This window comes from Penaeus japonicus, unplaced genomic scaffold, assembly GCF_977035675.1.
Source record: "Penaeus japonicus unplaced genomic scaffold, GWHDUDI00000001_assembly GWHDUDI00000023, whole genome shotgun sequence".
Lineage (NCBI taxonomy): Eukaryota > Metazoa > Arthropoda > Malacostraca > Decapoda > Penaeidae > Penaeus > Penaeus japonicus.
In genome coordinates this window covers 4,890,184-4,912,683 of record NW_028234425.1, presented here as the reverse complement: position 1 = coordinate 4,912,683, position 22,500 = coordinate 4,890,184, and the positions used below count along the sequence as shown (strand labels likewise).

The following is a 22,500-nucleotide window of genomic DNA, read 5'->3' as shown; positions in this document are numbered from 1 at the left end:
AGAGAGAGAGAGAGAGAGAGAGAGAGAGAGAGAGAGAGAGAGAGAGAGAGAGAGAGAGAGAGAGAGAGAGAGAGAGAGAGAGAGAGAGAAAGAAATATAGTAAATACCAATCCCGACCTAATAATTTCCCACAGCATCACAGCCTGGACGCAGCATCCAAGAAGCCTTTCCCAAATGCCACAGCCTCCTTGCGTCACAGTGGTGTAACTTGAGAGTATCTTTGATGCGTGTGCTTGCATGTCCGCGTGTGTATGAGGGTGTGTATGAGTGCCTGTAGGTGTGTACATCCTTGTTTGTGTGTGTGGGTGTGTGGTTTTGTGTGTGTGTGTGTGTGCTGTGTGTGTGTGTGTGTGTGTGTGTGTGTGTGTGTGTGTGTGTGTGTGTGTGTGTGTGTGTGTGTGTGTGTGTGTGTGTGTGTGTGTGTGTGTGTGTGTACATGTACATGTGCGTGTGCGTGTGCATGTGCGTGTTCGCGTGGATATTTGTACACGATGTGCACTTGGATGCGCACACCTCCTGCGAGATCACTCCGCATCCTCAATCACAAACATGTCTCACTGTCACAAACACCCGTTTTTCTCTCTCCCGTTAAGCACAACTCACAGTAAATGTAACGAGTACTCGTCTGGTTGAATTCGAGCTAAAAGGAGAGGTGTTATTATCGCTATTAATAGACAATTACGTCGTTGATCATATGATATCAACGATAGGTCAAGTGGGGGAGGGGGCAGGTGGTGAGGGTGAGGGGGCGTGTACACGTCAATTACTGCGCTTTTTTGCTAAGTGTTTATGTTTACTCTTATTGAATAAGTTTATGCACGTGTATATCTGTAAGGGTGTATGTGTGATTTGCATTTAGTCGAGTACGTGGAAGTGTAATGCTAACTCCATGGTTATACACAACCTTCATATGCTCTGTATAATCATATCATCCAAAATAAACCCCTATTTCTATCAAACATTTGTAATGAATAAAACAGATACCAAATACAATAAGAATACAATGCATAAAGTTAACAGATACAACAACATCTTATTGCAAAGAGTCACAACACAACACATTAATTAAGAAATGGGGAGTCCATTCCTAGGGAATTCCAACATTGGTCATTTCCCGCTCACAGAAACTCGAATATCCTTTCCCGCACTGCGTCACACAGCCTCAAGGAATCGTGACTTCTTTAAAAAAAAATCATTTTCCCAGTGCATCTTTTTTTTTTCTTCCTTTTTATCACTTTTTTTGTATTTTTTCTCCTTTTTTTCACTGTGTTTCTTCTATTTCTGCATCGTGTCCCAAAACTTTCGATTTCAATGCAAGGAGTTATCATAATGACAACACTAACTGCAAAACAAAACATCATCAACAATAATAATAATAAATGTCAACATCAATAATTACAAGAAAACAACAATAACAATACACCTATAATATTAACTGTAATGATAATGAGGATGACAATCACTGCCAGTAATTGCGATAAATAAATAAAATAACAATAAATATTCAATCCAGTTTCCCTTCCTGACCTTCGTATCTTATCGAACGGAATTGCACTTGCAATCTTCCTCAACATGAGCAACATTTCCTACCTGCCCACGAGGGTCGCGTCAACACCAGTACCATCGCCGTCAACACCACTCCACACCACGAGGGGTTCATGTTTTAACACTCCAGCCCACTCCACAGCACCACAAGAAGGTGTGTGGTATCACGCCCGGGGAATGTGTGCGTGTGCGTGTACGTGTGCGAGTGTGTGTGTGTGGCGAGAGCGAGAGCATGAGGGCGCGCGTCTCTTCCCCTCAGTCTTCCATGGCACACTGGCCATATTGGAGGCGGTGATGGGACTCAAAGCGACGGGGTGGCAGATACTGCAATTTCAGACTCGGTTGATTTCCCCCCGTCAATATTTCCCCCTTGTTTTATCTGCACTTACAAGACATTTCCTCTATTATAAAAGAGAGTAGGAAGGGAATGATAGGCCTAACTAGTACATGTCTAAATATCGAAACAAAAGAGATGTTAATAAGACACCGTTACAGTATAATGCCCCCGTAACTAATAATCAAGATAAGAAGCACATTAAAAGACGAAATCTAACAGTATCCACAATAGGTAAAGCAGTATTCCTTCAAGCAAGCAAATATTTGGCCAATCAGCAAGACGAGAAGGGTGGGGTGATATGGGGGGGAGGGAGGGAGGGAGAAGGTTAAAAAAGCGGCGGTGTGGGGGCGTGGGGGTCGGGTAGGAGGAAGGGAGGGGGGGAGAGCGCGCCTTCTGAAGACCAAGGACATGTCGGCGCTTCCGGGCATGGGCGGGGTGTGGGTGGGTGGGCGGGGGGTATTGGGGAGGTGAATGGAGGGTTGGGCAATGGGCATGAGTGGGGTAGGGGAGTGACTAAAGGGTTGGGCACTATAGGCATGAGGGAGGGGCGAGAGCGCTGGAATGAGTGAGAGTGAGAGAGTGAAGGACAGGTGAGGTGAGAGTGTGGTGTAGTGAGAGAAAGACCAGGGCAGTGGAATTGCGCACGGGGAACGGTAAGTACGGTATACTTACTAGGATAAGTACGGTACAATGTCTCCAGTAAGTAAGTACGGTAAACTTACTAGGATAAGTACGGTACAATGTTTCCATTAAGTAAGTACGGTATACTTACTAGGATAAGTACGGTACAATGTCTCCAGTAAGTAAGTACGGTATGCTTACTAGGATAAGTACGGTACAATGTCTCCAGTAAGTAAGTACGGTACAATGTCTCCAGTAAGTAAGTACGGTACAATGTCTCCAGTAAGTAAGTACGGTATACTTACTAGGATAAGTACGGTACAATGTCTCCAGCAAGTAAGTACGGTACAATGTCTCCAGTAAGTAAGTACGGTAAACTTACTAGGATAAGTACGGTACAATGTTTCCAGTAAGTAAGTACGGTATACTTACTAGGATAAGTACGGTACAATGTCTCCAGTAAGTAAGTACGGTACAATGTCTCCAGTAAGTGAGTACGGTATACTTACTAGGATAAGTACGGTACAATGTTTCCAGTAAGTAAGTATGGTATACTTACTAGGATAAGTACGGTACAATGTCTCCAGTAAGTAAGTACGGTATACTTACTAGGATAAGTACGGTACAATGTCTCCAGTAAGTAAGTACGGTATACTTACTAGGATAAGTACGGTACAATGTCTCCAGTAAGTAAGTACGGTATACTTACTAGGATAAGTACGGTACAATGTCTCCAGTAAGTAAGTACGGTATACTTACTAGGATAAGTACGGTACAATGTCTCCAGTAAGTAAGTACGGTATACTTACTAGGATAAGTACGGTACAATGTCTCCAGTAAGTAAGTACGGTACAATGTCTCCAGTAAGTAAGTACGGTATACTTACTAGGATAAGTACGGTACAATGTTTCCAGTAAGTAAGTACGGTATACTTACTAGGATAAGTACGGTACAATGTCTCCAGTAAGTAAGTACGGTATACTTACTAGGATAAGTACGGTACAATGTCTCCAGTAAGTAAGTACGGTATACTTACTAGGATAAGTACGGTACAATGTCTCCAGTAAGTGAGTACGGTAAACTTACTAGGATAAGTGCGGTACAATGTTTCCATTAAGTAAGTACGGTATACTTACTAGGATAAGTACGGTACAATGTCTCCAGTAAGTAAGTACGGTATACTTACTAGGATAAGTACGGTACAATGTCTCCAGTAAGTAAGTACGGTATACTTACTAGGATAAGTACGGTACAATGTCTCCAGTAAGTAAGTACGGTATACTTACTAGGATAAGTACGGTACAATGTCTCCAGTAAGTAAGTACGGTATACTTACTAGGATAAGTACGGTACAATGTCTCCAGTAAGTAAGTACGGTATACTTACTAGGATAAGTACGGTACAATGTCTCCAGTAAGTAAGTACGGTATACTTACTAGGATAAGTACGGTACAATGTCTCCAGTAAGTAAGTACGGTATACTTACTAGGATAAGTACGGTACAATGTCTCCAGTAAGTAAGTACGGTTTACTTACTAGGATAAGTACGGTACAATGTCTCCAGTAAGTAAGTACGGTATACTTACTAGGATAAGTACGGTACAATGTCTCCAGTACCTACAATTCAGTTCAATGACAACAAGACGGTACAAAGACAAGTATACAGAAAAAAACAGTGACGATAGTACGGTACAGTAGCCAGGGTACATAGACACTTATAACACACTTATGTACGGTACTATAGCTAAGGCCGACGGAAAAATATAACAATGAGCACGAGGGTACAAAAGAATGGCTTAAGAACAAGAAAAGGCACAACGTTACGAAATATACAATGAGACCGTGTGAAACAATGCTTATTAAAGGATATATGATACAATGACAGCGGTACAGTACAATGACACAGTAACCAGATTACATAGGAAGATAAGGAACAATGATTAGAGAAAAAATAAATCATGTGATTCGGGTACAAGGAAATGTTTGGTAGAACGAAAGAAAGATTGATGTAGGTGTTAAATTTAAGTATTATAGGGTTATGTGTTTTAGTATTTTCAATCAACAAAATTCAAAAGGAATAAAGTAAAGAACAAGAGTGAATCACCACATATAATTGCAATCATTTAATAGCTATAATGATAATAAATAGATAAGACGCAACAGCAACATAACCCAATACACGAGAGAGCAATGGTAAGTAATTAAGACAATTAACTAAGAAGTGAATCACTTATTGATCAATATCCCGGATGATAATTATGTAATTAGCAAATCCATCTTCATATATGCGGATTCGTTAAATAACTATTTCTTAAGCTGACCTCAAGATGCATATTTTCACTGCTTTACAACCAGGAAAATTTGCAAAGGGCAGGGGTCAAAGAGAGGGGGGAGGGAGAGGGGTAGAAGAACTAGGGGGAGGGGAGATGGGGGGAGGGGGGGAGAATGAGCGGATGGGCGTAAATCACTTCTTCACATCTCTCCATTTATTCAATTTTTCCATCTACTCGTTTATCCACTTCGTACCTCCCGAGACAACACATCCCAACTGGAAGTTTCACCATTATTCATCGTGTGTGGCATTTTAACATCGTTTTATTAACAAGCTGCACGTAACAGGAAGATAAGTGTTCGACTGCCTTCTCTTTGGTATAATCTCCAGGGATTGAAATGGATGTACTTCAATCTCAGAAGACTTTTAACCTTTCTTCTAGATGGGACTGATGCTTTTAGTATGAAAGAAAATGGGGAATCGTGTTATTTCGTTTTCTGTTTGTCTTTTTGGGACTTCTTCTGTCTGCCTGTCTGTTTGTTTGTAAATGTATGTGTTTATCATGTTTGTTTTTTTAAAATTTTTCATAGCTTTCTGCATCTGTCTTTTTCTACCTGTTTACCCGTTTGTATATTTCATAGTTTATCCGTCACCCTCCCCCCTCTATCCCTCTTTCTTTCTTTCCCTCACTCACTCTCTCTCTCTCTCTATCTCCCCCTTCTCTCTCTATCTTTCCCCCCTCTCTCTCTCTCTCCTATTTTTCTAATAATCATTCCTTCTCTATCCCTGTTGCTCTATCAACGGCCTCTCATAGCTACCTTCAATGGATTTCCAAGAACGGACACTGACGTACCAATGCCTAAAAGCCCCCGGTCAGTGCACTAGGAAAATCTATTAATTTCGGTTTTGACTGATTGCTTTTCCAGTTTAGAGAGAGAGTGTGAGTGTGTGAGTGTTTGTTTGTGTGTGTGTGTGTGAGTGTGTTTGAGTGTGTCTGTGTGAGTGAGTGTGTGTGTGTGTGTGTGTGTGTGTGTGTGTGTGTGTGTGTGTGTGTGTGTATTTTAGAGAGAGAGAGAGAGAGAGAGAGAGAGAGAGAGAGAGAGAGAGAGAGAGAGAGAGAGAGTGAGAGTGACTGAGGGAGTGTAAGATAGATAATAACTTTTTTTTCTGCATTTCAGTTTGATGTTTCGGAAATCCTTTTTTATCCAAATTTGATAACTCTAGATATACGCTGGATTAGAACCATGCATCTCATATACATAATATATATACACATCCGCACGGAAATACAGGAAAAAAACACACACACATGCAACCATAAACATACAAACAAATAACAAACAAAAATTTCCCATAGACACCACCAAATCCTAACAAACAAAACGGACATAAACAAAAAACTATCGGATGAACAACAGAATCAAAAAGTCACAGCCAAACAGATGCGCATCACGAAATGTAAACAAACGAATTTAAATGGATAATAATGCATAGTTATCATGCTTCGCCAAGTACGAAATAACTTCTGGGTTGAGCGCATCTTTTTACTCTGCAACATCGGGTAATTTTATGTTATTTATAAGCAGGAATTTAAAGGATTTTGTTTTTCTTCAGTGTCACTGTCTTTCATAGTTTGAGAACTCGTAATAATTTATGAATGGTATTTGAGTGAGGTAGGATTGAAATACGAGTATATATTTGCATATATAATTATTTACAGAACGATCTTGTAATAAAACTACAGAAATAGTACGCAAGAATAATGATGATAATAATAATAAGAATTATAAGAATGAAGATTATGTACACTTATGAATGATGATGATGACTGTAATAGTAATAATAAAAAGGATAATAGAGATTATCATAACGGTAATAATAACGATAGTGATAGTGATAATGATAATGAAAATAATGATGGTAATAATAATGATAGTGATAATGATAATGAAAATAATGATGGTAATAATAGTGATAGTGATAATGATAATAACAACGATAATCGCCATCATTATCATCATGATAATAATAATAATAGCAATAATGAAAATCAATACCAATGATAATGGAAATTAAATGATAATGATAATGATAATGATAATAATACCAATAGTAATAGTAATATCAATAATGAGAGTAATAATGATGATAATGATGGTAATGGTAAAATAATGATAATAGTGATAATAATAAAATCAATATCAATAATGATAACGGCAAATATAGTATTATTAATGATGATAGCACTGCTGATGATACTACCACTATCAATGATGATGTCAACAACATTAATGAGAATTATGATGATGACGATGATAATGATTAAGGATTTTAACAATGATAATGATGATTACAAAAGTGATGATAATGATAACAATAAAATGATGACAACAAAAATTATTAACAAGAAAGATTATAACTATGGTGAAGATGAGAATAAGAAAGATCTCATAAAGATAATCATGATGTTAAAAATCATCATGTAAATAATGGAAATGACTCATACAGAAGTATAGTGAAATCAACCAGAAAATTAATTACACGGTATAACACGATTTTTATCATTGGGTAGCAACTGTTATTTCCTATTTGCTATCGCCTTGACCAGTGATTCCCAAAGTGTGTGCCGCCATTATCTCCTTGGTGTGCCGTGAATTTAATATCATTTTGCTAGGTTTCGAGAATTCCTCACAATGATTGGCGAGAATAAGTCTAAGACTAAATATATATATATATATATATATATATATATATATATATATATATTATATATATATTATATATATATATATGCATATATATATATTATATATATATATATATATATATATATATATATATATATATATATATATGTACACACACACACACATATACTGTATATATAAGGGCAGGTGTGCCGCCGAGATATTAGTTGTTTCTTAGTGTGCCGTCATACTAAATAGTTTGAAAACCACTGGCCTAGACGATATGAAGAAGGGCTAATATTTCCTTCAAACCTTGCCTTTGTGACTAGGATAATAATATAAACAAAGCTTGATTGACGGGTGAAGAAGCGGGAAAAAAGACTGGTGACGCTTTCCATGACTTTCATCATGTACATTTTCATAAAAAAAAGAAAAAACGAAAAAAAAAGAAAAAATCAACGTCAAAAGCTCGGCATTGGACTTCGTGAGACCAAGCTCTCTGGTCCAACCAATGAGGTCCTTTTGTTTGGGATCGTATGGGTTTCTCTCCTCAGCTACAGCTCCATAACATGAATCATCGACTTCATCTGAAGACGACTTCTTTCTCTTTGGAGGAGTGGGTACGGGGAGCTCAGGACAGTGTGGCATTAGGGCGATGAATGACGGTCACAAAAGCATAGTCTTAAGAGAATGATAAGTCATTTCCTTTACTCTCTAGGCAGAAGGAATTAGGAAATAACACTTACTGATCAAAGACGAATGAAAGTCAAAATTATTTTACGTCCGTCGGGCAGTGTAATCACCAGCCAATCAACATCAATGGAGAGTAATGACCTCACTCAAACTACGAACGCGTTGATGAATAGTCTCAACCAAGGACGGCTATAGTGTTTAAGGTAGACACCTAGGTCACCGAAATCAAATAACGAAACAAACAAACACATGTTTTTGATAAACAGTTCACAGTGAGTCGTGAATGCTAACACAGGATGTTACTGCAATTCATTTTTGTGTTCGGCAAACATGCGTTATAACCGACAAAAGGATACATGCTCAGAGAGAGAGAGAGAGAGAGAGAGAGAGAGAGAGAAGGCACTGATAGTGCTTATTATGTGACCCACGGCACTCATTATGCTTTGCTATTTTAATTCAGTGTTATGAAACTGTGTTCAGTCATGACATGAGACTTCCTGTTTTCTTATATCCTCTTCCGCCTCTAACTGCACCTGATTCCTGGCTGCAGCTGTGTTTGCTACCCGGAAACCCTGGGGCAGAGAGAGGGACCCAAGTTGCCAGTGTCACCACTGAAATGGGTCATGTAAGCAAGGGCAGACAAAGGGACAGCCCCGGACAGACAGAGAAGGGAGACAGGCAGTGATCAGATCAGAGCAACAGAGCACATAGGTCTGGCCTCGAGTCTTCGGCCACCCCAATAAAGTACGTCGATAAGAGAACATCTATGTCTTCTCCACCGGGTTACAATACATGTTTTGAGAGAGAGGATGAAAGAAAGAAAGAAAGAGAGAGTGAGTAAGTGAGAGGAAGAGAGAGAGAGAGAGAAAGAGAAAGAGAGAGAGGAAGAGAGATAGAGACAATGAGAGAGAGAGGAAGAGAGAGAGAGAGAGAGAGAGAGAGAGAGAGAGAGAGAGAGAGAGAGAGAGAGAGAGAGAGAGAGAGAGAGAGAGAGAGAGAGAGAGAGAGAGGGAAGGGGGGGGGGGAGAATGAGGTAGAAGGAGATGAAAGACGAAAGGGTGAGAGGTAGGAAGAGAGAATGAAAGGAGGAAAGAGAATGAATGGTACAAACATGCAGATACTTATTCAGAAGGACTTATAGATAGATATAGATATGGATAACCAAGTCGAGAGGCAAACTGGCGTAGCCGCAAGTAACAGCAACTTCAGTCGGACTTATTATGTTATTTTAGTAAAGATATATTATCTGATAGTACTTATGAAACAGGAAATATAATCATAACGCAAGATAGTAGTGTAACAAACAACTTTATTTATTTTCCATCACCATTTTCTCCGAAAATATAATACATTTTGATAGAAAAGAAAATATATGAAACTCTATATCGATTCAAAGATAATCATAACATTAAAATATATACGAATAGACACATTCCAAATAGACAGTGAACCCCTCCTCATAAACAAATCCAAATGCTAAAACAAATAAATGAAAATACAAAATGAATAGATGAGGGAGAGTTATACGTATGTAACTACCTCACAAAGGTCATGCACTAACTAGCTAGTATAGGTAAGGGTCACGAGCTACTCCCTGACGAACCCATGAAACGGTGAACAAAGTAAATGGCGTAGTTTTGAATTTACTAGTTATATTTGTATATTTTAGCATTTAAATGATGATTTGGTTATTCTATGTTATCTTCCTTGTGACTACCTCACAAGGGTCATGCACTAACTAGCTAGTATAGGTAAGGGTCATGAGCTATTCCCTTACGAACCCATGTCCCCGAACCCATGAAACGGTGAACAAAGTGAAAACCGTACTTTGAATTTACTAGTTATATTTGTATATTTTAGCATTTAGATAGTGATTTGGTTATTCTGTTATTTTCATTATTGTTCGTATCTTTAATGAATGACACTCTTAATACAAATAAGCTAATTAATATTCACGGTTTTGTCTTTACATTTTGTTACCAAACTTCCCCATTCTCTTTTAAATAATTCAAAGAGAACTTTTCTACGTTTGTGATTATACGAAAGAATGGTAAGTATTAATCTATTTGAAACATTTAACTGCTTAAAAAAAGGAATATTACTCATGGTGCAAAAAAAAAAAAAGGATATGTAGCTCGAACATACATCACAGCGATGGCTTTATCATTATTTTTATTTCTATTCACATTTCAAAATTAAAGGGGAATGGGTATGAGAGAGAGAGAGAGAGAGAGAGAGAGAGAGAGAGAGAGAGAGAGAGAGAGAGAGAGAGAGAGAGAGAGAAATAGATAGATAGAGAGAGAGAAAGAGAGAGAGAGAGAGAGAGAGAGAGAGAGAGAGAGAGAGAGAGAGAGAGAGAGAGAGAGAGAGAGAGAGAGAGAGAGAGAGAGAGAGAGAGAGAGAGAAAGAGAGAGAGAGAGAGAGAGAGAGAGAGAAAGAGATAAGGAGGAATATACCTTCATAACAGGAAAAAAAAGCAACCCAGATATTTACAACATCTGTCGATACTGTATTATCCTCTCTACTAATGCGTTCCCTATCTGTTGGCACAACTTCAAACCCCTTTCCCTTGCTCTGAGAGCCAGTCCCTCTCTTCCTCCGTCCCTCTTTTCCCTCATTCACAAACTCCCTATCCCCCTCCTTCTTCAATTCCCTTTTCCTTCGTCCTCTGATGATAGTTTTAATTGAATATATCTGCAAGTTTTGTTTTGTTTTGATTTGTATATGTGACTTAGTGAACCCTGTCAGGGACTTACTGGGATGAGGGTGAGGATAACCTGTTAGCCCATCCCTTTTGAGATGTGGTCGCTGTTCTCCATCGTGTTGTCAAAGTCAACTTCAAAAGTCTAAATCCTTCACCCTCATCCTCCATCTCCCTTCACCCTCATCCTCCAAGTCCCTTCACCCTTATCCTCCATCTCCCTTCCCTCATCACTTCAACCCTATCCTCCTACTCCCTATCCTCCATCTCCCTTCACCCTTATCCTCCATACCTCCTCCTCCCTTCACCACTCCCTTCACCTCATCCTCTCCCTTCACCCTTCCTCCAAGTCTTATCTTCCTACTCTCCAAGTCCCTTCACCCTTATCCTCCATCTCCCTTCAACTCCCTTCACCCTCATCCTCCAAGTCCCTTCACCCTTATCCTCCTACTCCCTTCACCCTTATCCTCCATCTCCCTTCACCCTTATCCTCCATCTCCCTTCACCCTCATCCTCCATCTCCCTTCACCCTTATCCTCCATCTCCCTTCACCCTTATCCTCCATCTCCCTTCACCCTCATCCTCCATCTCCCTTCACCCTCATCCTCCATCTCCCTTCACCCTCATCCTCCATCTCCCTTCACCCTCATCCTCCAAGTCCCTTCACCCTCATCCTCCATCTCCCTTCACCCTCATCCTCTTTGTCCCTTCACCCTCATCCTTCAAGTCCCTTCACCCTCATCCTCCATCTCCCTTCACCCTCATCCTCCAAGTCCCTTCACCCTCATCCTCCTACTCCCTTCACCCTTATCCTCCTACTCCCTTCACCCTCATCCTCCATCTCCCTTCACCCTTATCCTCCATCTCCCTTCACCCTCATCCTCCAAGTCCCTTCACCCTCATCCTCCTACTCCCTTCACCCTCATCCTCCATCTCCCTTCACCCTCATCCTCCAAGTCCCTTCACCCTCATCCTCCATCTCCCTTCACCCTCATCCTCCATCTCCCTTCACCCTTATCCTCCTACTCCCTTCACCCTCATCCTCCAAGTCCCTTCACCCTCATCCTCCATCTCCCTTCACCCTCATCCTCCATCTCCCTTCACCCTCATCCTCCTACTCCCTTCACCCCCCATTTATCTCCCTTCACCCTCGCATCCTCCATCTCCCTTCACCCTTATCCCTCTCCTTCTCCCTTCACCTTATCCTCCTACTTCCCCTTTCACCCTTCCATCCTCATCTCACCCTCATTTTCCAACTCCCTTCAACCTCATCCTCCATCTCCCTTCACCCTCATCCTCCATCTCCCTTCACCCTTATCCTCCTACTCCCTTCACCCTCATCCTCCTACTCCCTTCACCCTCATCCTCCAAGTCCCTTCACCCTCATACGCCATCTCCCTTCACCCTTATCCTCCATCTCCCTTCACCCTTATCCTCCTATTCCCTTCACCCTCATTTTCCAACTCCCTTCACCCTTATCCTCCATCTCCCTTCACCCTCATCCTCCATCTCCCTTCACCCTCATCCTCCAAGTCCCTCCTTCGAGCTTTCCAAGTCCCACACCCACTTGCAATTCTCCCATGCATGCCCTCCTCCCGCTCTCCTCATAACCCCGTCCCTTTGCCCTCCAACCCCAATCGACCGGCTTCAAGCTCCCTCCCGCTTCTCCTCTAACCCCTTCCTCTTATAACCTCCCAACCCATCCCCCCTTTCCCTCCAACTCCCACCCTTCGCCCACTAATTCGCTCCCTTTTCCCTCCAACTCCCTGCTTCTCGTTTCTTTTATCTCCCTCTCTTTGCCCTCCAGCTCCCTCCCTTCACCCTCCAGCTCCCTCCCTTCACCCTCTAACTCCCTACCAATCTCCCCCTCCCTCCTTTCATCCTCTACCCCTTCCCCCTACCACTCACCCCTTTCACCCCCTCCCCCTTGTACCCTCCATCTCGCCACCCCCTCCCTAACCCCACCACCCTTAGAGCATACACACCTCTGGCACCTTTAACGCCCCAGGGGAGATTTGTGCCACGAGCCTGCACTATGCCATATGTCAAGTTACTCTTGTGGTATCGTCTTGTGCGATGGCACCTGTGTGTATTTTTTTCTGTTTCTTTCTCTATCTATCTAGCTTTTTCTCTTTCTGTCTTCTCTCTCTCTCTCTCTCTTTCTGTCTTCTCTCTCTCTCTTTCTGTCTCTTCTCTCTCTCTCTCTCTTTCTGTCCTCTCTCTATCTCTCTCTTTCTGTAAAGTATTTACGTCATGGCTATATTTGTCATATCTTGAAATTATTTTGGTTAAAATTCTTTGTATTTCATTAATTTTAGCTCGGATAATTAATCACAGTTGAAATTCACAACCGATGTATCTAATTTCTGAACACACGTTGAGGAAAATACCGAAATATTTTTATCTTATCCTGTGTCTCTCCTTTTTTGGTATATATTTTTTCATGAAGAGGAACTGCTGATACTAGTATAGAACTGTTGTTTAAAGATGATAAGCCAATCACTTATAACTGTGTATGTGAAGGTGAGAGAGAGAGAGAGAGAGAGAGAGAGAGAGAGAGAGAGAGAGAGAGAGAGAGAAATGGAGAGAGAGAAATGGAGAGACACACACAGAGAGAGAGAGAGAGAGAGAGAGAGAGAGAGAGAGAGAGAGAGAGAGATAGAGAGAGAGAGAAAGAAAAAGAGAGAGGGAGAGAGAGGGGAGAGAGAGGGAGAGAGAGTAGAGAAAGGAAAGAGACAGAGAGACAAGAGAGAGAGACCAAAAGTGATAAGGAAAAGAGAGGAACAGAGAAAGTAGAGAGAGAAAAGAGAGAGATAAAGAAGAAAGATAAGAGAAGAGAAGAAAGAGAAAGAGAGAGAGAAGAGGGAAGAGACGAGAAAAGAAGATGAAAGAAAGAGAAGAGAAGAAGAAGAGAGAGAAAAGAAGAGAAAGAGAAGAGAAGAGAAGAGAAGAAAGAAGGAAGAGAAGAAGAGAGAGAGATAAACACAAACGGATAGACAGGTAGAATGATAGTGAACGAAGGACTGAGAAAGGAAAAGAAAAAGACAAAAAATTAAAGGAGAAACAATAACAATTCCATAGAAAAGGTGGTAAAAAACGAAAACCAATAAATATTGTGACAATGCAGAAATAAAGTGGAAAAAATTGTGTGAATATAATATCTTATCACCTGAAGTGCCAAATTAAATGCCTATCAAGATAACTCAAGATTTATTACACAAAATTGTCATCATCATATCGAAAAAATCTGCTATGAAGATAAGAAGTCATTGTGATGTTTTGATAATCTTATCGGATTTGATTTAAATATACATTTAATATATCCTTGAGCTCTTTATTACTACATTCATACGGTCGGGACTTAAGAGATATGCTACAAATATAACTTATTGACAGCTCATATCTTACAGCACGGGGGAAAAGTCTCAGATTACTTCTAGGATCAACAAACACAGAAAAAAAATATATCCGCCGTTTAAATTGATCATTATTGTAGTGATTGGTAAAAAATCTGAATTAATTGTGACTTGTCTGAACTGTATTTTTTTTTGTTATCTTTCTGTTTCATATACCCGCATAGGTTCATAAAAGCACACATACATACGTACACACATAGATATATCTACATAGGGGCATACACTTACAAACACATAAACACACACATACACCTAAGTGCTTGTATGTAAATATAACTAAGACCCCCTCAACCCACCAAAAAAACAAAAAAAACAAACAAGAAAACACAACCAGGACACAAAAAAAATCCCCCATCGCCTCCAACAACCAACAGACCCACCCAGCATCAGCCCACCAAACCCACCTATCCACCCACCCACCCACCAATCCACCCACCCGCCCACCATCCCAACCAATAAAGCGCCCCCACCCAGCCCTATTGACAGGTGGTCGTGCGTGCTAAAGCGGATCCAAAGAAGAAGAGCTCCCCCGGCCGCCCGCCTCGGAGTACAAGCGACCGGCAGATGAGTGGCTCTTATGTCAGCCGGATGGAGAGGTAGTTATCAGCAGCAACAACAACAACAACCACCCTCACACCCACCTCACGTCCCTCACAGCTAGTTTATGAGGTAGGAGAGTCAGTTATGATTGTGGTGGGTGGGGAGAGGAAGGAAGGGGATGAAGAGAGGAAGAGAGGAAGGAAGGGGGGAAGAGAGAAGAGAGGTGGAGGAGGAGGAGGAGGAGGAGGAGGAAGGGAAGGAGTGACATGATGTTTATTGAGACGAGAGGAATCGCGGAATAAGGTTGTTTGGTTGTTGTTAAGGTTGGGTGGTTGGGTTGTTTGTGTGGTTGAGTAGCTGCTTGTTTGTGGACGTGTTTGGTGGAAGAATTGCTTTGTTGGATGGTTTTGGTTGTTAGTTGCTTTTCACTTTTATTTGCCAGTAGTTTGGTTGTTTTAGTATGTTGGAAATATATGGTCTTTTTTGTGTTCAAATCCCAGTAACGGTTTGGTTGTAAAGATGTCAGTAGCTTTTGGAATTTGTTTTTCCTTTGTTAATCAATATTGTATTTATTTCACTGTAGGTTATTTAAGAAAAACTTAAATTGAACCAACCTGTCAATCTTCCGTTTTGGAATTTAATATGACCTGCGGGATTTGCCATGCTAACGCAGCTTATCCTTCCTTACACAGGAAATTCTATTTCACACAGTCCCGTGCCAAACTATTTGCATGCGACCTGATGCTTTTACACAGACAAATAAAATAATTTCGGTAGTTAGTGATTAGAATGAATTAGATGTTCACATTTATTTAAGTCTTTAGTTTTTGAGTTAGCAAACCCCCCCTCATATAAAACAAAGTATATTTATTCCTATTGTAAAATAGAAATGTAAAAGATATGGTTTTCATACAGCTAGCTCACCTGTCAGCATACAACAAATGCAGTTTCATCCGCAAATAATAGTACTGTGGAGAAAAGGTCAACAAACATCCTCCACATATATTCTTGCAGGATAGAGCTGGGACTGGGTACGAACTTTACGGTGATCGTCCTACGTGCATTGCCCAATGTATATCCAAAAATGGAACCAATACAGCGAACACACACATGCACACACACACACACAGCCACATGCACACACACACACACACACACACACACACACACACACACACACACACACACACACACACACACACACACACACACACACACACACACACACACACACACACACACACACCTTCTTGATATGACACACCAACTTGATATGAGAACAGGCTCAGAATTTCTTTGAATAGTCGAACTTCTCAAAGCCCTGAATAATAATATGAAACCAACCTTGCTGAAGATTGCTCTTTTAATATAAGGGTAATTTTCAGTGGTCGTCTTCTGGAGGAAATTTCAACATCCATCCATAATGTTTTTCTGATACATGATTCTTTTTCCAAGCAGGTGCACATCAGATTAAATAAAAATAAATCATTCAGTTCTTTATCAGTGAAGAAGGAAGGTTGAGGGAGCAACAGTATTTCTATATTAGATAACTTTTTTATTTTCAATTTGCAATGAGAATGTCATAGAGGAAAAGAGTCTTAAATTTCAAGATATTGATTTCATACACTTTTTTTCTGTGCACGTCATTAGGCAAAATATGATAGAGCAAATATTGTTTTATGGAACATGGCATGCTTACCATGTATGAGAATTTTAAAATAGCATCTTTTCTACTCTTCCGTTTAGTATATTGATGATCCGATAGAATTTCATTTGGTTGATTGTGAAATTTTTGGAGTTGACTAATATATTTCATTATATCTATCTATCTATTTGTCTATCTATCTATCTATCTATCTATCTATCTATCTATCTATCTATCTATCTATCTATCTATCTATCTATCTATCTATATATATATATATATATATATATATATATTATTTGATTTCAACCCATGCCCTATATAAAAAAAAAGAAAGAAAAATATGCCATGATTATTTTTATTTTTTACCTCATGGTATGTTAGTGGATAATTAAAGATTTATCCCGTGCAATCATCGAAGAGCCATGGGAATTGTTAGATGAAATACAGAACAAGGATTATTATAGTAACTGATTACCACCCTTGGCAAAATTTTGAAGGCTTCCACTGCCTTGTGCTGATTAACCCATTCCCGACGGGGGATTTCTAGCCTAGAATGTCCAAATGCCGGGGCGTTCGAATTATTAGGCCTAAATTAATTGAATAGCTGGCACAATACTGTGCCGCCCGGCAACTGGGCTTTTGAATGCGCGGTACACATGCTGTACCACCCGTCCTGTGTGGGTTAATCTGTTGTTTATGCCTGTCAAAAGAAAAAGCTAAAAAACCTCTACCACATATATCCTGACAAGATTGAGTGAGTAAACTTTGCTAGGATTTATTGTTAGTTAAGAACTAGTCGTAACCCAATGAGATTAGGTGGCAGGATGTACATGCCATGGCATTAGTGGTCATTCCGCCAGGTGGTATTTATGTCATGCCAGGATTTACATGGCCTTAGGAGCAGATGGCAAGATGTCTATGCCATGCAAATTGCAGTGAGCAGATGGTATTTTCTCCACTCTAAGTTTATATATATAAATCATTAACGGATGAAGATACTAATAACAAATTAGGGTGTGTTGACATGCTCTGTGACCTGAGTCAAATTATGGCCGTCTGTTTATTGTGCTTCTAAATTACCCCCTGTGTGCAAGGAATGGCTGGGATTACTACCTCTGATAGTATGTGATTGAACCGGGGTCAGCAAGACAGTCAGCTGAGAATGCTACCACAGCACTGTACAGCATATAATGATATGATAAAGATGATTACAAGATAATTATGAACATGCCAAGGAGCTTTGGCTTCTCTGGCCAGTATACCTGAGGGTAAGCCCATTCCCAAAGAAGTGCTGTTTCCAGGGCAGCGCATCACAACGGTAGAAGAGAACAGATAGATACTATTACAGGTGGTAAAAGGTCTGCTATGACCATAGTATAATAAAGAGGATCCAGACTATGTGTGGAATGCTTCTTTGTCAGTTTACCTGCTGTGAGCACTGCCATATTCAAAAGCAATGCTCTTCTGGGTCATCATCTTTTCTTGTACAGTTTGTAAATGAAAAAGAAAAAGAGAAAAAAAAATTAATGTAAAAATTAGAATAACAAAACTCTGACAAAAGTGTATTCCACATATTGAGCTAATGGGGAGTCTATACAATAAATTTCAGTCTATTGCATCAGTGATGTATCCTGTCAAACGCCTAGTATAGACTTCACAATATGGTAAAACAGAAAAAGCATACAATACAAAAAAAGGTCACCAGAATTTCAAAGAGGATGTACATAACGTTAATAGAGTGTATTACCTATCTGCATGGCACTGGCTGATGTTGGAAATAATGCAGCAATGAGTGTACCCTGGAGGGATGACCAAGAATTCTATATGAATGCCCAGAGGTAATGAAATAAGTGCTATCTTGCCAGAACAGGTTAGTTAAAGGCTTATTGGCCTTTGCCAGAGTGTGACACATGTACGACAAAGCTATAGCTTGACAATGAGTCACTGCTGTATTAGACTTTAATTGCAGCTCACCAATGCAGATCACAATAAAGCTCAAGTAGATTTGGATTCTACACAACCCATATAGTTTATTAAGAAAGTCCTATGTTGAGAGCCATGACAGGTCTATTCTACACATATAGCCTACATGTACATGAAACGATAAGAGAAGCTGCATGAAGCTTAAACTGAAGAATTACAAAATCAATTTTAAGATTCTCAAAAAGTCTGCTCATCCCACTCAACATCTCTTATTTTTGCAACTTGGAGAAGTTACTACGATCAGCCACAAGCATAAGAATCAATTACTTTGAGACTGAGGAAAACCAATTTAAAACAAGCAGCCTTGTTAGTGTCTGCTCGTGCCACTGTGCCTACAATCTGAACACTTTTGAAGCCTAAATAATTGCTTGGATGTGATGTATATGGTTTTCTGTGCTGCAAATATGAAAATTTACTTTTCACGACCAAGACATTAGAATGTTTGTAATTATAAATGTTTAATAGTTTCCTAGAGAATGCACATTAAGAGCTACTTCACTGGGAATGAGAATGAGATCTCTAAGTAGAAAAAAGATTGTGAAAGTATCTTTACTGTTGTAATTAAAAAATCTATTCTCAGAATTCTAATGGTCTGGGAATGATGTTTTGAAATGCTGTGAAACAGTTAAGGTGAATGTTTTGTCTTGTGGTTATTGGTTTATTCTGGTGTTTCATTAGGCTTCTGGATTAAATACCCGGAGAGATGAGACAAAGGAACAGTATTTGATAGATCTGAATGTATCCATGTGCTCAAAAATAAAAGAAGAAAAGTTACATAATTTAAGTTCATTGATCCACAAATTTACCTGTGTATCTCATGATTTTCTTTTCTTTATCACATGTTTACTTTTGAAGGTCATCACTGATCCTTCTCTTGTCATGCAATAATCATATAATAAATGCCTATTCATTTCACTCACACCAGATGGCAGAGGTGGAGGAAAAAGCCAGCAGCACTAGCGAGAGGCTGCGGGAAGAGTACAGACGTCACGTGCAGTCGCAGATCTCACATGACCTGGTAGACACCATCTCTATGCTGGAGCAACACCAGGTAGAACTGTTGCAACTTAGTGATCAGCTCAAGCAGGCCAAGAAACAGGTGAGAGACTGTTGGAGGTGATAATCTTGCTTTGTTATTGGTTTCTGGTTATTGTTTTCTTTTCTTCTGGTGTGTGATAAGTAATTTTGCTGTACTCTGATTTAATTGACTGACTAATCTAATTCCTATAAGATGATCCAAATAATTTTTTTGATGTTATTGCTTCTACATAAAGGGAAGTCTTGAACGGTGATAGCTATTTCAGTATTTATGCATTCTTTGGCTTCAGAGCATTTGATTTCAAAATATCTGTTTAAAATTTCCAGGTGACGGATAGTGCTTCTGATACAAAAGCCACAATCAATGCTGTGTTTGAGGAATTCATTGCAGCCGTCAATGAAACAGTCAATGATCGACGCCAAAAGCTTCTGGGCGAGGTGCAGCAGGTGGGACACGTCTTTGGTTTATGTATAATGAAGTGGTTATTGTGCTGTCATTTTTACTGTTCATATTTTTGCTCCTTTCATTCTGGAAATCTCAACAGTAACAAATCAACAGTTTGATATAGAATAAGAGAAATAATAAGAGAGCATTACAGTCTGATGTTGCAGTGAGTGAACCAAGACTATTTGATATACAGTATTTTCACCTCCAAGGAGTAATGAAAGCACGCTTATAATGCACACGGATAATAGATGCTCTTGAATTACTATGTTACTTTTATCATTATTCTATACATTGAAAGGATTAAAAGCAGTAAAATGCAGAACCTCATTTTCTGTTGCTATTTCAGATGGAGGATGAAGCTCTCGGACCTCTGGATCAGTGTGAGCGCATACTAGAGTCTCGGGTCAGAGAGGCAGCGGAACGATTAGAACAAGGGAAGAGGCTGGAGAAGCATGGAGGTGTCATGGCAAAGGACACTGTCATGAGGTTCCAGGAGGAAGCTGGAGCCATGACCAAGTGAGTTTTGCTAGAAGAGATGGTTGATTTCTCTTCTGTACTTATTTGGATTTTTTTTCTATATGTTAATTATTAGAATCATATTGTTTGTATCTCTTTTTAACCCTTCTGCGATGGGCTTGTTTCACAGGGTGTATCACTTTCGTGTTGTATTTTTTTTTTAAGCTGAAAGTATAAGCTATTTACTCCAGCAGGGCATCAAAGCAAATGCTAATTATCTCTTTACTAATATATCATATCACATATCTCATATGATATTTATAAGAATAAACAGATTGTTAGATGATATTTTATAGACAATTCTTATTATAATGCAAAACTTCTGGGACAAATCTCTGTGCAGTAAAGGTACTGCAAACTAAAATGTATGAATGAAGAACAAAATATATGTTATATTTCCTTTTCCTTCTAAGCCTACCTGAGGTCCCTGTACTGTGTGCAGTTCCATGCATCAGCGTAGAATTCCCTACGGATCCAACATTCATAGAAGAAGTGCGAGAAGTGATTGAGCAGGCAGGGAATGTTTCGAGGATGGGACCTGTGCAGATTACAAACATCGTGGAAAGACCTGGGGCATTGTTAGTCACCTGGGAGGAGGTAGGTGTGTGTGAGTACTCGTGTGTGTGTGTGTCCGTGTGTGTGTGCGTCCGTGCTTGCGTGCGTGCGTGTGTGCGTGTGTGCGTGCGTGCGTGCGTGCGTGCGTGCGTGCGTGCGTGCGTGCGTGCGTGCGTGCGTGCGTGCGTGCGTGCGTGCGTGCGTGCGTGCGTGCGTGCGTGCGTGCGTGCGTGTGTGTGTGTGTGTGTGTGTGTGTGTGTGTGTGTCTTTCTCTCTCTCTCTCTCTTTCTCTCTCTCTCTCTCTCTCTCTCTCTCTCTCTCTCTCTCTCTCTCTCTCTCTCTCTCTCTCTCTCTCTCTCTCTCTCTCTCTCTCTCTCTCTCTCTCTCTTTCTCTCTCTTTCTCTTTCTCTTTCTCTTTCTCTTTCTCTTTCTCTTTCTCTTTCTCTTTCTCTTTCTCTTTCTCTTTCTAGCTAGCTATCTAGCTCATTTTCTTGCTCTGTTTCTTTGTCTGTCTATCTGTGTGTCTGTCTGGCTGTTTGTCTCTTAACCAACCTGATTTTTGTATTACAGGTAGATGAAGATGTCTCTGATGATGGATTGGAATTTTGTCTTCAGTGCAGTAATACAGGAGCCACTGATCCACACACTGCTCTGTTTCACACAAAGTACAGAGGACCTGATTACTCTTTCCTCCTTCGAGACCTCAAATCAGGGGAGTCGTATCTGCTACGCGTGGCATCTCGTCGTGAAGGGTCTCGTAGCTTTGGCCCTTGGAGCCTTACGCAGTCTGCTGTTACTACTATTCCTCATTTTAGTGAGTGTATAAGGATTTTTTTTTTTTTTTGATGAAGACGAGGGTTTTTATTTATTCATATATAGTCTGTAATAAGAAGCTTGCTTTCTAAAATCTATTGTTTTGTAGAAGTCATTAAGACCTTTGATGTGGATAATGATTTTGCCATTTATTTTGCATTTTTAGATTCCTCTTAAGAAATGGGAAAACAGTGCAGAAATGTTTTGTATGTGATTGCACCGCAACACTAATGGATCATTCGCCATAGATGCATGGAATAATTAAATGAGAAATTTTTCCTGTAAATTGTCTATTTATTTTGAAAAGGATGGCAAGAGGATGGGTGCTCTGGCTGGAGCATGGCAGATGAAGGGAGACTGGCCACCAAAGTGAATAGTGATCTGGAAGTCTTGCACTCAAAGGGGCCACTTATAACAGCTGGTACTTCAGTTTTGTTCAAGGTAAGGCTAATTCGTATTTTTTTATATATTTGTAGAAAGGCATGCTGATGATAGTTCATATTTTGAGATTTAAACAGTATTATATTTAAGTCTGGAAAAAAAAAAAAATCACGTTCATAATATTTCCTTAGTGCCTTGGCAGTTGTTATCTATTCATACTGAAAAGTTTATATGTATGATTGCCTTTTCCAACTACCATTGTCAATTAGATATGTATTACCTTTTACATTAGCCTTGGAAAATTTA

The 22,500-nt window shown here is 39.9% G+C and overlaps 2 protein-coding genes across 4 annotated transcripts in view; one reads left to right on the top strand and one right to left on the bottom strand.

The window, feature by feature from the left end:
- Positions 1 to 1,826, bottom strand: part of LOC122260324 (uncharacterized) — a 10,921-nt gene extending 9,095 nt beyond the window's left edge. The window contains exon 1 of one of the 2 annotated variants that reach the window (XM_043027551.2): positions 1,591 to 1,826. In XM_043027551.2, the coding sequence (XP_042883485.1) occupies positions 1,591 to 1,660 (70 nt within the window). In that variant the 5' untranslated portion in view covers positions 1,661 to 1,826. The remainder of the gene's footprint in view (positions 1 to 1,590) is intronic. The other variant, XM_043027559.2, reaches the window with a different exon arrangement.
- Positions 1,827 to 14,816: 12,990 nt separating this feature from the next.
- Positions 14,817 to 22,500, top strand: part of LOC122260315 (cytokine receptor-like factor 3) — a 10,407-nt gene continuing 2,723 nt past the window's right edge. Inside the window, exons 1-7 of one of the 2 annotated variants that reach the window (XM_043027539.2) lie at positions 14,817 to 14,941; positions 19,369 to 19,542; positions 19,809 to 19,928; positions 20,276 to 20,445; positions 20,859 to 21,042; positions 21,571 to 21,814; positions 22,121 to 22,254. In XM_043027539.2, coding sequence (XP_042883473.1) covers positions 19,369 to 19,542; positions 19,809 to 19,928; positions 20,276 to 20,445; positions 20,859 to 21,042; positions 21,571 to 21,814; positions 22,121 to 22,254 — 1,026 coding nt within the window. In that variant the 5' untranslated portion in view covers positions 14,817 to 14,941. Of the gene's footprint in view, positions 14,942 to 19,368; positions 19,543 to 19,808; positions 19,929 to 20,275; positions 20,446 to 20,858; positions 21,047 to 21,570; positions 21,815 to 22,120; positions 22,255 to 22,500 lie in introns of both variants that reach the window. The other variant, XM_086550089.1, reaches the window with a different exon arrangement.